The sequence below is a fragment of the Cataglyphis hispanica genome, chromosome 24 (genome assembly GCF_021464435.1).
Source record: "Cataglyphis hispanica isolate Lineage 1 chromosome 24, ULB_Chis1_1.0, whole genome shotgun sequence".
NCBI classification, from domain to species: Eukaryota; Metazoa; Arthropoda; class Insecta; order Hymenoptera; family Formicidae; genus Cataglyphis; species Cataglyphis hispanica.
This window is the reverse complement of record NC_065977.1, coordinates 800,230-817,352: the sequence shown is the minus strand read 5'-3', so window position 1 is coordinate 817,352 and position 17,123 is coordinate 800,230. Positions and strand designations below refer to the sequence as shown.

The following is a 17,123-nucleotide window of genomic DNA, read 5'->3' as shown; positions in this document are numbered from 1 at the left end:
ATCTCTCTTACGAATCCCATATAATTCTTCGAACAATATCAATAGTTAATACTATAAACAACAAATGGAATAATTTCAACAATTTTCTATTTCCATTTGACTTTGTATCCCTTCCTGTACAAAATTATAAATACTACCTCTATATATAAATATTTTAATCACGCGCACAAGAATAAATATTTAAATTCCATAATCATGCTCTTTCAATCATTTCAAAGATCGAGGTTCTAATGATTAAGCGACAAAAAAAAAATGGTAAACACATGGTCAACACACTTCTTCTACTTTAAGACTTCGAACATTGGAATCATGACTATTCTAGCAGCCGCCGTATGTGTTTGGTTGTGCATACGCGCACGCACGTACGAAGCCTCAGGGCACGTGCTTTTCTCTCTTCCTACCGGCGAGCTCCAACAGTAAGGCGTATGACGCCGTGCTGAACACTTCGTGAAAATCATCGAAGAGATAAATACAGATAAATTATATCACGCACAAATACAATACTCGCATTGTATCGTGCGATGCATCGGATCATTTCGTCTACGAAAAGCAGCATCATCTACCTGGTTGTCCTACTTGGCGTGCATCAAAGGAGGGCATAATCTGAGAGAAACTATACCTGCCGATGACCTGCGTGAGACCTACAGGTAGTGCGTGAAAAAAATATATCCGAACGAATTCATAGTGATATTTGAGCAGGTTGAAATAGAGACATTCGAGTTTGAAACTTTAAAGGAGAGATGGGAATGAAAATGATATTTAAATGGAATAAATGATGTCGAACAGTTCAATGTATTCAAAATAATGTCTCAACATTTGACTTCGAATTAATTAAAATATCAAGGGAAATTTGAAAATAGTGTTTTAGTCTCCCAAACGGGAATAATCAATTTTTACTTTTTGCTTTCTCACAATACACATTGTCTGCTTTTATTTGCTTTTTTTTATTAATGTTTACGTTTATTTTACTATTCACTTATATATGTACTCTTGTACTGTTTATTAATTTTTTCCAATACATATATATGTCTAATCAACGTGAAAAGTGTAAAATTAAAGAATAAGTTAATTATAAATTTTACTGTGGTTGAAAGTCTTTTTTTTATTATTATTATTCATAACAGTTGATTTGAGGATTTTCGTTCATAATTATTTATTTTTATATTAAATAGATAAAAATTTTTACATGAATTTGAAGATCATGATTGAAGATTAACAATTAAAAAAAATGAGAGACACATTATATTCAACGGAAAGATTTGATATCATTTACACGCGTCAAGTGAGCTAAAAGAAAACAACGGAAAAATAATATTTCATTATTCGTGTTGCAATAATATTTCATTATTTGTGTTATTATATACCCAAAGCTTCTGACACAAATTGGAATAAGCATTTGAAAAAAATGATTTAATAATACATTTGTTAAGAATCTCATCGATTATTAATAAAATTTAGCACTTGTTTCCATTATTCATGATTGTCTTATATATAAAAAATTTTGAATGAATAAAAAGTCAATTTCAGCAAAGAAATATATAAAATTGATAATTAATTTTTTTATCTCTTTATTATTTAACTAAGCTGGTAGATATATTGATTCAAATATTTTTCGCAATCTTATTTTTTTATTTAATTTTTTATTCAATCTATATTTTTCGCAATCTTCTTTAATAAACAATAGTCAATGAATACAATGTGCACTTTGTTGTGAGGTAAAATAATAATTTCATTGTTCATCCGACGATCTTGGCCTATTATTTATTGAAAAAAATATTCGAAATAACGCGAGTACATATCTTAACGGGATATGTAATTTATAGAGTATAATTATAATTAAAATATTTTTATTTAATTTATTATATAACCATCTTGAACTTTATCTTTTATATAATACGTTCTATACGTTCTATCCTGAAAACAATTTTTTTATTAGACATCACAATTCAAATATAATCGAACGATATGTAAGATACATATGATGTTTTTGTCATCTTTTGCAACTGATATCATATAAATTAATATCAATAATTAAAAAGGAAGATGCATTAAAATCGCGTAGAGTAGTCTATATAAATTAGTGAGCAGTGTCCAAGCGCCAAAGATATATTGGTTATCATGATATCATATAAGTTTGATAACGATAAGTCTTCCAATTCTCAAAATGTGTGTGTGTGTGTGTGTGTGTGTGTGTGTTCGTAGTAAATATCAAAGAGTATCATAACGGTTCATTCACAATTATGGAAACATCATAACATATTCGTTTAGCAGCGATTAAGACGAAAGGTATTGTAAACTATTTGTTTATATATCGTGATTGGCTCTGTACTATCTGGCAGTGTTCCAATTTCTTCTGAGGAACAGTAGAAATAGTGTACTTTCGTAGTTATTTAAAGTTCGAAGTAGAAACGTTATTTATTCAAATGATCGTGCGATTTATCTGCGAGCTATATATATGAATAAATTATTTATGTACAATCATGATCCTTGTATTCGAATAACGCTGTCACATTTCTTTCTTTCACATCTCCTTTTTCGTCGCATTCGTTACATAAAAAAGCCGGTTGTATAAAATGAACGTAATGACGCGGAATATGGCAGAATAAATCAATTTGAGATTATGAAGGAAAACTGTATATAAAGAGTAGACGGAAAAGAAATACAAGGTCCGTTCTTGACGCATCAAAGATAGACTTTGTGCGTTTCGCTTATTTAACAAAGTACTCCGAAAAAATTGTATTCTCTTCCTAAGAATATTTCATTTACTTTTATAATATCTTTCTCTAAAGTAAGCGTCAAGAGGATCCACTTAATTTAAGAGAGAGAAATCTGTAAATATTAATATTAAAATTTTATTCCTAATTTAAGAAAGTATTCGAAAAAATATCAAATAAATAAATAGCTAATAAAAGTCATTATGAGCATATCTCGTCTGATAAGTTATACCTTCAACCAGCCGATATAACCGGTTCTCGCCGAAAAAAGATCAAACAAAGTGATACAATTCCTAGTATAGAACTTTTATCATAGACAAGCTATAAAAGGGAACATCGAAATTTCTGAAATTTATTCTTAATTTACGACAGCTTTAGAGATGAAATTCAACTTAACATTTCCGTAGGCGCGATCTCCGTGCAATGCGTGTCGATGTATATAAACAGCAAATATTCATTTGTAAAATTGTTTTTTGTTATGATCGCAAACAGTCTCAGCCGATGCGACTCAACCGATCCTCGTCGAAAGAGATCGAAAAAAGGGATAGAATTCTCAATATAGAGCTCCCATCGCAGGCAAGATGTAACAAAATATGTAAAAGAAAAACATGGAAATTTCTGAAATTTATATTTAATTTGCGACAACTTTAGCGACGAAATTCGACCTGACTTAACATTTCCGCGTGTATACGTGCCGATATGTATAAACAGCAAATGTGCATTTGTAAGAACTTTTTTATTGTTTCGAAATATTAAATAATACAATATTAAGAGAATATCTCCCTTCCTCCTCCATCTCAGTATATAAATGAAATATTCTTAAGATGAGAATACAATTTTCTTTTTTCTTTGTGAAGAATTGGTTCCTCTCCGATGATTTGAATTTGACACGAAAATCTGGTGGAAAATATGGAAATTCTGGGTGTCAAATTCGCGCCGTTAAACATACCTCTGCAAAGGAGGCTGCAGACCTTGGCGGTTGCGATATGGATTTTTGTCACGCCTTTCGGCGATTTTTGGGGATACATCCTCACGGCCTATCTTCTATTCTACACGCAAACGATGCGTTACTTCGTGCTACTGTACTTTCTCTGGATGTACTACGATTGGGACACTTGCGATCGTGGTGGCAGAAGGTAATGCAATTCTACTAATTTTTTTTTAGTCTTGAAATCTGTGCTAGAGTGTTGATGTAAAAAAATATTATACACAAGTAAAAAAATATTATACACAAGTAAAAAAAAATCTGCCCTTTGATTCTGTTGCACTTTAGCCGCGATAAAGGAAAAAACTTTTCTTAAAATAAGAATCGTTAATGTTTAAGGAGTGATAATTGCATCTTGTTTCAGGGATTCGTTGACAAAGAGAATAAGAAATAGCGCATTTTGGCGTTACTTCTGCAATTATTTTCCCTTGAAATTAGTGAAAACAGTCGATCTGGACCCAACGAAATCTTATCTTTTCATTTCCGTACCCCATGGAATTTTATCGATAGGAGTTGTTGGTTCATTCGCAACGGATGTGCTGGGCTGTAGGGAGCTATTTCCCGGACTAGATATACGTATAATTACTCTCGATCAACATTTCAAAATACCTCTGTTCAGAGAATATGTTTATTCGTTAGGTAACAAGCCTCTTAATAATTATTATTTCTTATCGTTCGGTCAGTTTATTTCACAAGCGTTAAATTTTGCAATATATTTTGCAATATATTCTGCATATATTTTACAATATCTTGCAGTATTTCATTGCTCTCAATATTCATATCGATATAACATACATAAATATGCTCGAGTTTTTGCATTACGTCAGCTTAAAAGATGACTTTTTTTTGCTTGTAAAAAATGTGCTGTTTTAATTTTTTTTTTTTTTTAATAGTCGTATAGAAAAAAGAATTTTTATAAAAAAATGATTTAACATATCGTGTTAAGAATAATTTTGTGTATATTTTGCAATATATTCTGCATATATTTTACAATATCTTGCAGTATTTCATTGCTCTCAATATTCATATCGATATAACATACATAAATATGCTCGAGTTTTTGCATTACGTCAGCTTAAAAGATGACTTTTTTTTGCTTGTAAAAAATGTGCTGTTTTAATTTTTTTTTTTTAAATAGTATAGAAAAAAAGAATTTTTATAAAAAAAAATTATTTAACATATCGTGTTAAGAATAATTTTGTGTATGGTGAAGAAAAGATGATGAGAACGTATTGTATCGAAAAAAAAGAAGACGAGGTCACATTTCACATGTAAAATACATGTAATTGATAAAACATATTCAGTACACTAACACGCGCGATGAAAAGATAATTCTCGAACACGTGGCTGCAGGTGGCTGCGCTGCTAATGCGAAAAGTATCGAGTATTTATTATCAGCACCGCCAAAGAGCCCGCATACCGGAAGAGCTGCGGTACTTATTGTCGGCGGCGCTTCTGAATCCATGGAGTCGGTGCCAGGCACTTACCGTACCATCGTAAAGAGAAGAAAAGGCTTCGTGAAACTTGCCTTAAAACATGGGTAAGCGGGTAATTTTTTTTTTTATCTTTTCAGATATATATATATTTTCCATAAATCATATTTATTTGTGATAAATTTTAGTAGAAAAAATTAAGAAAGATGAGAAAGAACGAAAGAGAGGGAAAAGGTTTAATGCATAAAAATAATCGATGATGGTAATGACACTCGAGATTAAAATCTAATATAATTTCATAATTCAGCACGTCGCTAGTTCCTGTTTTCTCCTTTGGCGAAACGGATTTATACGATCAAGTATACGGTCCGGAAGGATCGACTTTAAGACGCATCCAGAATCATATTCGCAATTTTATAGGATTGGCGCCCGTCATTTTTTCGGGTAGAGGATTCTTCCAGTATTCGTTTGGCCTTATTCCGAAGCGATTACCCGTCACCGTAGTCGGTAAAGTTCTTCATGTTTTGCAATTTAATATACCCATCAACATATGTGTACATTATATTTTCTTGATATTGTGTTCTTTCTATTCTCTGATTCTTCCTTTTCTTTATTTCAGTTGGCAAACCTATCGAGCTGCCGAAAATAGAAGCACCCACAGCTGAACAAATCGACGAATATCACAAAAAATTCATGGAAAACTTGACTGAGCTCTTCGAGACGCAAAAGCACAATTACATAAACAATGCGGAAAAAGCTACTCTCGAAATTAACTTATAAAACGCATTCAATTGAATAACATCATCTAAATCTAAATTGTAAATTTATTGCTTAATTGAAATTCTCTTAGACTAATTGTCATTTTTTTTTTAAATTTTAAAGCACTTTGGAAAAACAAAGGTTTTGGATATATATGTAATATATTTAGTTATTATACATATATGTAATATTAAATATGTTTAATGGATTAATTTAATACATATTACGTTCATCCAATTTAAATATAAAAATTCTTAATAATTCGTGATGAAAGTGTAAGAATCAAATATCAAGTTACAATTTATGATTAGATGCAAGACAATCTACTGATTGAATTTAATCGCGTGATTCTTGTAATACATATCAAATATCTATTGCTTCGCGATATTCTCAAAAGAGAAAATAAAGTTACTATTTTTTGTAAGAATATACAAAGCCAAATATTGTAAACTAGATGATAAATAAATATATAATAAAAACACTGCAATTATTTTTTGTCGACAAATCAAATAATTAAAAATATCATTATAAAATCGCATAAGTAATCGTGTATACGAGAGTATTAAAAAAAAAAAAAAAGAATCTTTTATAAAAACGACTTTGAGGTAGTTTTATTAAATATATTTTTGTTATCATTAAATCTTAACTTATTAATGGCATGTGACAAGTGATCGTATATTCATATGATACTTTGCGACAGAGGAATAGCTACAACGGCGATAACAAAAATTCCAAAACACCAAAGACTCATTTTTAATACCTATAATGAAAAAAATCGCTTTTTAAAACGACATTTATTTTACGTTTTATATTATCTTACTCTCGTACCTTGTCCTGCCATTTTTTATGCGCTATGCAGTCGCGAAAACTCATGCGAGTAAAGTGCACGCTGGAATAAAGCGGTATCCAGGAATTGGGACTGAACGTGTACAAAACTTTGTCCACGAATTTTCGTAGAAGAAAAGATTTTCTCGTCACTAAATCTCTCATCTGAAAGACGTGGACACGTGCTCAATTTCTTTCAAATCTTTCAGACAAACAGATACGCATTAATGATAAATATTGTCACGATAATAAAAAAAAATAAACCTCCACATAATTATACATCGCGAGGTCGCATATTGCATGGCCATCGTCGCATCGTAATTCCGAAAATTTCGGCAGAATTTTAGCGAAGTCCGAATTGTAGCATTCCATTAATTCATCGAGCAATAAAACATCTTCAAACCCCTATCGGAACAAAAAAATATTCTAAAAGAATATTCTATATTTTCTATATTTTTTCCGCAAATGTAATATTATTGTGCATAATTTATATTTTTTTTTTCCAAGTATTGAAATATCGCGACGAAAGGATAATTGATAAAATTTTTTTATCCATTCGATAAGATCACTTACAGTATTCATCCCTTGAGCGTAAAAAGGAACCATCGCATGTGCTGCATCGCCGACTATAAGAGCAGTTTTTCCAACGTGATAAGGTTTACACTGCAAAATGCACGAACGAATATATATATCATATTAATCCAAATGATTAAATTGAATGACTACAAAATGTGCTGATAAAATGGAAATCAACCTTAATCGATATTAATGTTTGTGGTTCTTTTTCGAAAAATTGTTCCACCAATCTCCGTTCGCCGATTAGTCGTAAAAGATCCGGGAAATGCTCGGCGTAGAATTTCAGCAACGCCACGGGCGTTTTTAATTTTTCTAACACATGGAAAGGAGCGAACAAATTGCCGGTGAACGTGTGATCTTCGTTCGGCAATGAGGTCATCATAAATTCTCCACGCGGCCAAATATGAAGATTGTTACCGCTCATCGCGAACTTTAAAAGAATTAATCAAGAAATCTTCATAAATTCGTACGTCAAACGAATGCGATTCAATTAAAATTATCGTGATATGTATTTATTTACGACGCTCACCTCATTATTTTTTCCAGACGGCACGGAAAGTTCCACGTATCCGTGCTCGATATACGTTTGACAGCAATTGAAGAGCGGTCTTTTGGCCATAATTTTTCGTACTTTCGAGTACGCACCATCGGCGCCGATTATTAAATCAGCTTCCGCATCTTCTATCGCTCCCGTTTTCGTACTAAAAATAAGAGTTGCAGCTGAGCGGAATAAAAAAACACTTGCTCGTCCATTCACGATGTGCTCACTCACTTTAAAAATTTCATTTTTCCCTTCTCCAAATCGGCGTCCACGAGCTTTTTATTGAAATTCATTTGCACATTTGAATATTTCTCCGCGGCTATCGATAAAATTTAATCGGTAGAATAAATTTCAAATTGTTTACTTAATTAGTTTTTGCATTCGAACTGGTTACTCGATATCGCGACTTAAGTTTACGTTAAGAAAAGGGATGTCACATGTAAAACGATACACGCAAAATTCTTGCGGCTTCACGCACACCCCGTCACCAGATATCACGCAGATATAGAAGCTCTTGTAACTTGACCAATAAAAAAAATAGCTCTTTTTGTGTTTCGCGTCTCATTCTCATCAGCTTTAATTAAAGTAATTTGCGAAATAATTGAGATAATTGAGAAAAAGTATAAATTAATTTGTGTTTTAAATAAATTAAAAAAAAATTGATTAAAAGGGAAAAAAAGAAAAGAAATACATTATCCACGTCTGTTAGAAAGTATTCACAAAATATGTTTCTTACAATTAGTATGTTTTCGTTTCTATAATCAAACGAGTTTCGATATTTACTTAAGTGCTCCTCAGTCAACCGTAGATAATCAATGTTGACTAAAGAGAATCTGAATAAAGATCGAAACTAGTTTCACAGAGACGGAAAAATTTTAAGAGAAATGTATTTAATTTTTAAAGCCGACTTTTTTTTTACGAGAAAAGTCTTGTGCTACAACATACTTATTCCGCATTTTTCATTTGCATCTTTGTGTAAAATTACTGCTTTGTCGTTTATACGTTAAAAATCATTTGAATCGTTTATTAAATTTATATTTCAATTGTAAAAAGTGGTCATACCATCCAATAGAATCTTATTAAGATGTCGCCTGCTAATTGAGTAGATGCACTGCAAAATAGACAATTAACGTATCGATGCGCATAAAGGCATAAGGATATAGAAAAATATAAAGGATATAGAAAGTTACGCACTAGAAGGCAAAAGAATATTTCGAAATGATAAATTACTTGACGTAAACTCACATTTCCCTTGACACTATCATAAAGAACTTCTTTCAGATTGCCATTCTTATTGTGGAGCATCCTGCCACGCATGCAGGTACCATGCCGTTTTACCAAAATATCTTCAAGACCGACCGCCCTTAGAGCCTCTCGGCCACGAAACGACAGCGCTAGATTAATACTTTGACCAGATGAATCTTCCTTTCGTAAATCTAAAGATTCGACGATTCAAAAATCATAATCATCGAGTTGATGTGAATTAAAAGTCCAGAAAATATTCTAATATCCAACATTTTATAAAATGTATAGTCTCTCTAGGATGTCGTCTAAGCTAAATTTTATTAATGTATTTTATTAATTATATCGATGAAAAATTGATGAATCATGTGAGTCTGCATATCAATGCATTTTATTAATATTATGAATTTTATTATTTATATTTAAGAATTTATTATTAAATATAAATAATATTAAATTTATTATTATATATTTATATTTAATAATTTATTATTAATATTAATATTATGACGAATAATATATTAATTTCAGATGATAAATTATGATTAAATCGATAATTATACGAGAAATTCTGTTCAGAGTTTAATATAATTTTCAGCATCCTTTACCTGACCGATATTCATAGATGACTACTTGATGATCTCTTTTAGCGAAAAAACACGCGGCTAATGCTCCAACCTACAACGAAGACAATCTCTTTCTTTCACGTCCTTTTTGCACCAAAATCGAATTGAGAAGATAAAAAATTTATGTATTTTTGCGATGCAATCTCACGCACCAAACCACCTCCGACAATTGCGATACGCGACTTTCCTTCCATCTCTGCCATTCCGTTGTATATCGAGGCTACTGACAAACTGCATTAGCGAACTGTCCTCACGCCCTTTATATACATCTTCGCACCCTACATCGATTACTAGTCATTGTTAAGGATTCGAAGCAATTTGAAATCTTTATAAATTTATATTATATATTATTGTATAAATTTTATATTATTTTGTTATATTTTTTTATATTACATTACATTTATTAAAGATATAAGAACATTACTTTGACTGTAAAATGCTTTACCTTGATTATAAAATGCAATTCTTATCGTTTAAGTAATGATTTTTATGCCTTTAATACCTGAATTTGATAAAAAATAGCAATTTTTATTCAATTTTGATTTGGGGAAGCACTGTTTTTGAAATTTGACCAAAGTGCCGGATAGAAAAAAGTTTCGTCTTTGGTGTGCTGAATTCCCCCTTCAATTTAGACATGCAGATCTGAGATGCCTTATAAAACGCTCTTAGTAGCTGCCGGTTTCTCTTCTTTTTAGTCCAACGTCATAAACAACGTGTGGATCATTGTATGTTTATCGAACATCATTCGCTTGATCTTGATCTAGGTCTTCTCATTACTTGTGCGTCATCTCTCTCCGCTTCCGGCCTCTCGTGTCGCTATCTCTATCCTGGATCCCGTTAGCTGTATAATATCTACATAAATCTGTATAAATTCCAACCTTTCCGTATTGTCGTGACGTATTATGTGTCCAAAAAATTTTAATATACGAGCTCACACTATACTAGACAGCCGATTTTTGGGTCTGATTTGCTCTAGAATGGATGCATTCGTGCGTCGGGTAGTCCATGATATTCTTAACATTCTGCGTCAGCATCACATTCGTCTATACGGCGTCTATCTCTCCTGCTTTCATCGCCCATGTTTCTGACGCATATCAAAACAGAGAGAATATCAGTGTGTTTACTAATCATGTTTTTGTTTTGGAAGAAATGTTTCTGTTCTTCCATATTTTAATCAGCTGGCTCGATCTAATTGTATAGGACGACGGATCTCCTTCTCGCAACCTCCTGGAGTAGGGAATCCCCCCCAAATAAACAAAGTTATGCATCACCTCGCAACCAGCAACAATCGATGACTTAAGGATCAAACGACATATACGCTTGACTGCATATATATGTAAGAAAAAAGATCAGGAGCTTTAAGACGCTATCCTGAAATGGATGATGGACGAGTAACGAAGCGGAAACGGCGACATCATCGTAATCGTCGCCATCGTCGTCGTGGTCGTCGTCGTCGTCGTCGTCATCTTCGTCTTCGTCATCGTCGTCTTTGCCGTTGGCCGTTTCTGCCTGCGTGGCCGACGCTGTCCGAAAAATCAAAAATAGCCGATGCGCGGCAGTCAGTGCGGCGATGTCGACGGCGAACGACGGTTCGGCGGTACGGTTCGGCCGATGGTGGTGGTGCTGGCGTAGAAGAAGGCGGAATATTACCACCCGCGGCCCTGCGATGCCGACGACGACGGATTACCCGAGGACGATGGTCCTGATTGCCGTGCTGGCGTTGATCTCGATCCTCGTAGGTCACGTTGACGCCGCCGCAAGGACGAAAGCCGAGGAATCGCCCCGCGGCTCGGTCACCGGCAAGCAGCGGGAAACCGAGCCGGTGATCGAGGAAGTCACTGCCAAGCAACTCGAACGGCTCCTTAACGAGAAGGACTTTGTTGCCGTGTACTGGTGTAAGTGCTGCTCTCCGTTCTCATGTAACCAAGATCCGTCACGGTATCCGTCACGGTATAAACCGTGGCGGCTGATATCGCAATCGCTTTGCGGTGAACGAGCGGTGACGGCAGGTACGATGCGACCCCTCGAATTAACGATAAACGCGCGAATAAAATACACATGCACATATATATAAATTTTTAAATAATTTGTTTAATAATATATATTTATATATATATATTTTATATATATATATATATATATATATATATATATATAAATATATATTATTCCCAAGTCCAATAATTAATGATGTATCTCGAAATTCGCATGGATCGACGTCGTTTCTCGTACATAAGAGATCATGCGACGGTGCGAGCATCCACATAGCTGTGATTAGCATCTATATTCGTATCGACATCGAACTCACGTTTCGATTCTTGTGATTTTGGCACTCAAGCGGGATGCTGTCGCGACTCGTGTGGTGGTCATTCTTGTTCTCTTATCCGCGCATACATATCATATTTCGTTAACATAAAGGGGAAGATAAAAGATGTTCCTATTTTCTATTTATTTTTTTACTTGAATAAACTAGTATGTTGCGCATAAGTTTTTCTTAACTTAAACTAATACATAAGAATAACAAGAATTCGTATGACAGTAAATGACAATAAGACAGATGCTATATTTGATAGCAATTAATGTTTGCATATTGTGATTCAATATATTAAAAGTCTAAACAATAAGTATTAAATAAATGAAAATAATTCGCACCACACGTAAAGAAACATAATAATACTTATAAAAAAAAAGTAACCTCCGTGTTATGATATAAATAAAAATAGGGGAAAAAAAGAAAGAGAGAAAGAAACAGCTGTAGTGACGAAAAATTAAATAATAACTGAGTTTGACAAATATTAAAATGCAAATTTTATAAAGGGTTTAAAAAAAATCTTTAAAATTAATAATCAATTAAATATAACAGATTAGTTTGATTTTTTTTTAATATTCATATTTTTCTACTCTATCTTACGAGGCATTTTTTGCTTAATCGACGAGATCCGTATGTAATCTCTTTTCGTCTTTTTATGGCATCTTCTTCTGCTGCTTCGTGAAAACGCATTAACATTTTCCGGGCTCTCGTTAGTACACATTATATAACGCGAGTGGGTGTCGATGAAAGCTACAGTCAGAGTTACGGAACGCTGTTCGTCATTGAGACTGTTCTATATATGCAGCGAAGAAAAGAGTAATCTTATATACGAGAGACATCGATGATACGCCAATGAAAAACACAATAATATAATTATATTTTTAATATAAAAATATTTCGCTCTACACGCATATATAAATGGTTTTCGAAAAAAAAAAAATAAAAACTTTTTCTCCATGCTTTATAATTTGATGTTTTATATAAAATTTCCGGCTTTCACAATTTCCTACTCTCGGAAGAGTAACGATCCTACGAACATAACTGTTGCGTGAAAAGTTACGGTTTTGCAGTTATGATACGTTTTATCGATACACGCTTCACGCACACACATAAACGATAATTCTACTCCCGCAAATTGCCCTCACGTGAGAATTAACAGGTACTAAATTCCCTCCTTCTGCCAAGTGCTACGACCGCTCAGTAGGACAGCCTGTCTCGAGGTAGCTTCCCGAGTTTCGGGAATAATCTGGCAGTTTAATTACCGCATTCAAACGCTTAATTCAATTTAAGCTAACTCTCGCTAATCGTCTAGGTGATAGGGAGGCTATCGGGTAAATCGGACAATGTTTGAGTAAATGTGTAATTAGAATACCGATATTGAATTGCTATATGCTGAATATACCGAAGGTCATATCTCATGTGGCAAAATTCCAAAATACATGCTTGTGTACGCTTTTCGGAGCTCCTCAAAGATAATTGATGTAATACAATCCCCTTTTCCTTTTTCTACAATCGAGATGAATGTCTGTAAAAATGTCTCTTCGTTGCTTGTCCCCATTTCATCCTCTTACGAGAATAACTTTAAAATTTAATGAAAATTGAAAAATTTTATAAATTTAAATTTGTCCGACATGTCACACACACACACACACACATTAGCATATCTAAAGATGTGAACTGCGTGCTTTTGATTTAAATCATTGTACATCTGCGTTTCGTCAACATCGAAGGCAAAATTAGTTCGTGCATTTAGTTGTTAGAGAGCAATCCAGGAAGTACATATAGCGATAACTGACTCATTAGCATGACGCATAGAAAGATGCAGAAGCCCACGAGTAATCATAATGGTAACGCGTTAAAACGTCAACCGCGATTCCGTTGAATTTACTCAAAATTTAACTTGCGATATACTATTTTAATAATGCCTCAATATCCGCGCAATTTAATATAATATATTAAAATACATTATTTTTGCAATTTGACGATTAATTCATTTAATACGACGATTAATACGACGATTAATTGATTTAAGATTAAACGATATATATTTGCATTCTATATTCGAATTTTACACGAGAATCTTTGCTTTGATGAGAAATCAGAAAGAATGAAGGATAAGGACACAACGTGTCTGTATGATATGTATATATCTCACAGAGAATAGGTAATAAAATAAATGAGTCTTGAAATCAAATTTTTGACAACCTGTTCGTACATATCACATATCGATTTCCTGAGAGCGCTCGAGCTCGCACAGCAGTCATCGTAATTTTCTCTTGAATCATCTTTTCGTAATACCGCGTGATATAATCGACCCCGGATTTTCGGCCGCGAACAAACACACTAACGTGCCATCAGCGGTAAGCACGAGTAGCTCACCTTTATCGCGTCCACTCAAAATACATTGTCCCGAAATGTTGCGTTCGCCGCCTTTGCTTTAAATCGCGCGTGTAATGCGACGGCACGTGGCGCGTGTGTATGTGTGGGCAAAAATTACGTGAGAAAAAGTTACTTAAATTAAAATTAAAATTACAATAAAACGTATATAGCGACATCAAGCTATTTGTTGAGAAAAAGAAACGAATGTGGGAGATTGGTGACTCCGAGCGACTCTCGCGATCACGCAGTCGCTGCGATCGGAATTCAAGCCCGAAACGCATTCCAAATATTCAAGATCGCTCGGAGTCGAAACGGAGAGTGATCGTCGAAAGATTCGCTCGCTTCTTGAACGCGCTGTAGCAAGGCTGGCGCTCCGGTGGACGCCGCTTTTAGCACACGTTAGAAGTTATTTTCGCGCTTACCCCTCTCGGCTTATATCGTCTCCGCTGAGAACGTAATGCCGTCCCAGCCGCGACCACCCTGCCCACCGCGTACATCGTCATCGCGTAACACACGGACCTGTTCTGGCCGGTTCTCATTCTCCAAGGGCTCGTATAAGAGACACGAAAATGTCGTGTATCGGAGTCGTAAATGGAGGATACCGTAGGATCCGCGGAGGACCCGGACGACGAGCTCGCGAGCAAAACCTATTTCCAGATTACCTTGGTTCCTCTCGTCTGTACGGCGAGACCTACCCATATGTGGGTGAAATTAATTTTTTTTCTTCTCTCTCTCTCTCTCTCTCTTTGTAGCCTGCTACTACATATTTACATCAGAATGAATTCACTCTTTCAAGCTTACTTGTTTCGCAAGCTATTTCTGAATTATTTCCTTCATTACAAGAGAGTGGAATGAAAAATTTTAAAAGCCTTAAATTTATTTGAAAGAAAGGGCGCATTTGATGCTCTCCTTAGATAAGACCTTAGATTCTAGAAGGTAAAAAAATTTTTCCCCGCGAGATAGAACGAGAAGGAGAAGAAGAAAGGGAAGATGATTATCGAAAGAAATACGATAGAATCGACTGGCGAAAAGTCGGAGGATTTGTGAGACGACGAGCTCACGCGTCGAACCTATTTCCAGCTGTAACGTCCTCGCGGCTCATGTCACCGTACGCTCTCGTGTCGAATTCTTTTCTTCTAGGTTACTAGGGACTCGTATATGTCTGTCTTCTTTTTTATCATGTCTATGCATTGCCGCCTCACTCTCCTACATATATCGCTGCTTTAATATTGCTCTAGATATAGGTCTTTAATTAGTACATCTGTCAAAAAATCTGACATTATTCTCAATATTGGATACTCAATAAGGAACCGAGTATTAATGATAAAATTCGCAAACTTTAATTAATATTAACTAAAGTAAAAAAAAATATATATATAATTTAATTAGAACAATGGTGTAACATTTAAATGCATATATCTTTCCTGACTTACAATTATCGAAAGTTAAAAGTTCTGAATTTAATTGCGTTTATACAATTCGCGAAAACAATATAATTTGAGAGAATACTGGAGTTATATCTGGTGAGATATTTGAGAGAGAAACTATAAACTTCTTCTTTCTTGGCACATAATAGATTGTGCAGTTGACAATTTATGCAACAGTTGCGCTTAAATATAGTTAAATTAGTTTTGATACGATATATTCTGAAATTTAACGAAATCTTGCCGCGAAAGCAAAATTCGGGAATAATTCGTGTAATAATAGCATCGATCGAGCAATATCGACATTTCGAGAGCCCTAGACATCCTTTCGGCCAGAAAATCTAAAATTACTCATATCCAATGCGCGGGGATACTTCTTCCGCCTCTGCGTCACGGTGAAATACTTACTCCGCGTGTACACGTGGCCCTGTTTCCCAGAGTCGAGTCAATGGATTAAAAAGATATAGATATGCATGTATTTGTGTATATATGTATTCTCGCCGTTCAATAATGTATCGCATAATTTTATCTTCATTATCGAAATACATTTAAAAAATTAATCTTAAATATTTAACGGTGAAAACGTCAATATTTATGCTGTATTAAATTATGTCGTGGAAATAAAAAATTATATGAACTTTCTTCTTTAGAAATTTATATGAATTTCTTCTATTATAGATTGAAATAAATTAATTTATTTTGCATGTGTCGTGATTTGTATTTGATATAATAAATTCGTGAAATATACTGAAAATTCATCTTTCTCAATTTATAGAAGAATATTAATAGATAGCTTTAATCAACTTTAATATATTTTAATTAATTAGCACTTTCATATTTGTTGTCAATAGGCAAAATGCGCTCAGTAGATTGAATCTTCTTGCTTAATGAAAGACAATTAGGAAAGAAGTTTTCAGTATATTTCGATCGATTTATACCATCGAACACAAATGATGTGACATGCGGAAAAAAATAATTTATTTCTATATATAATTCAAAGAAAAAAAGTTTTAGCTTTATTTTTAGTTTTAGTGTCACGATTAAAAGAAGCTACAGTGAAAAATCAAAAGCTTAAAAATACGAGATCTCGTTCTGCAAAGCCCTGTCATCGTAATTCGCATCATTTTTCTTTTAAGCTACGCCACACATTCGCGACATACGAAATCTTACCGACATAATAGCAATCTGGGCCATTGCATGGGTGGCTCCTGTACAGATAAATTCGCGCGCATACATACAAATAGAGCGACTCACGAATAGAGCGGAAACATTCTACGCACGTGTGACGATTAGTCTTATTCGTTCGTG

General features: G+C 34.0%; 3 protein-coding genes across 5 annotated transcripts in view; 2 read left to right on the top strand and 1 right to left on the bottom strand.

Moving 5' to 3' along the window:
• The first annotated feature begins 401 nt into the window (after window positions 1-401).
• LOC126858133 (diacylglycerol O-acyltransferase 2-like) lies at window positions 402-6,381 on the top strand. 2 transcript variants are annotated; one of them, XM_050608199.1, is made up of 7 exons: window positions 402-647; window positions 3,207-3,438; window positions 3,572-3,850; window positions 4,064-4,338; window positions 5,053-5,239; window positions 5,440-5,639; window positions 5,752-6,381. In XM_050608199.1, the coding sequence occupies exons 3-7, from the start codon at window positions 3,624-3,626 to the stop codon at window positions 5,910-5,912; spliced, it is 1,050 nt and encodes a 349-aa protein (XP_050464156.1). In that variant the 5' UTR covers window positions 402-647; window positions 3,207-3,438; window positions 3,572-3,623; the 3' UTR covers window positions 5,913-6,381. The 2 variants fall into 2 exon arrangements, with proteins under 2 accessions (XP_050464156.1, XP_050464155.1); XM_050608198.1 differs by lacking the exon at window positions 3,207-3,438 and having other exon boundaries at window positions 403-647.
• Window positions 6,382-6,466: 85 nt separating this feature from the next.
• On the bottom strand, window positions 6,467-9,910 carry LOC126858132 (kynurenine 3-monooxygenase). The gene is made up of 11 exons (XM_050608196.1): window positions 9,854-9,910; window positions 9,684-9,753; window positions 9,079-9,269; window positions 8,896-8,944; window positions 8,065-8,152; window positions 7,822-7,993; window positions 7,471-7,722; window positions 7,290-7,379; window positions 6,981-7,121; window positions 6,720-6,881; window positions 6,467-6,651 (listed from the first exon to the last, which is right to left on the bottom strand). Exons 1-11 carry the CDS (start codon window positions 9,902-9,904, stop codon window positions 6,571-6,573), a joined length of 1,347 nt encoding a protein of 448 aa, XP_050464153.1. The 5' UTR covers window positions 9,905-9,910; the 3' UTR covers window positions 6,467-6,570.
• A 1,350-nt stretch (window positions 9,911-11,260) lies between these two features.
• The window catches only part of LOC126858129 (uncharacterized), a 32,106-nt gene continuing 26,243 nt past the window's right edge, over window positions 11,261-17,123 (top strand). For both annotated transcript variants that reach the window (XM_050608191.1, XM_050608190.1), the window contains exon 1: window positions 11,261-11,596. In XM_050608191.1, coding sequence (XP_050464148.1) covers window positions 11,272-11,596 — 325 coding nt within the window. In that variant the 5' untranslated portion in view covers window positions 11,261-11,271. The remainder of the gene's footprint in view (window positions 11,597-17,123) is intronic.